At 54.1% G+C, this 266-nt stretch overlaps 1 protein-coding gene across 1 annotated transcript in view; it reads right to left on the bottom strand.

The window, feature by feature from the left end:
* Positions 1-51, bottom strand: part of agbl5 (AGBL carboxypeptidase 5) — a 13329-nt gene extending 13278 nt beyond the window's left edge. The window contains 1 exon segment of the mRNA XM_016256367.1: positions 28-51. Coding sequence (XP_016111853.1) covers positions 28-51 — 24 coding nt within the window.
* Positions 52-266: the final 215 nt, after the last annotated feature.

A 266-nucleotide genomic window follows, 5' to 3' on the forward strand; every position in this document is an offset into this window, starting at 1 on the left:
ATCCGTCAGTGACCTCTGACCCCAAACATCAGCATTCAGCTCACGACCCATTACACAGACGTCAAAGCCACCGCAGCAGATCCTGTGACTCCTCTGACGCACCTGCTCCTGTAACCAATCCTGTAATGATCACGCATTAGCTGGAAAGACAAGCACAGCTTCACACACACACACACACACACTCACACGCACAGACACTCGCACAGACACGCACAGACACTCGCACACGCACACTCGCACTCACACACACACGCACTCGCAGACAC

The sequence above is a fragment of the Sinocyclocheilus grahami genome, unplaced genomic scaffold (genome assembly GCF_001515645.1).
Source record: "Sinocyclocheilus grahami isolate Dianchi unplaced genomic scaffold, SAMN03320097.WGS_v1.1 scaffold1423.1, whole genome shotgun sequence".
Taxonomy (NCBI): Eukaryota; Metazoa; Chordata; class Actinopteri; order Cypriniformes; family Cyprinidae; genus Sinocyclocheilus; species Sinocyclocheilus grahami.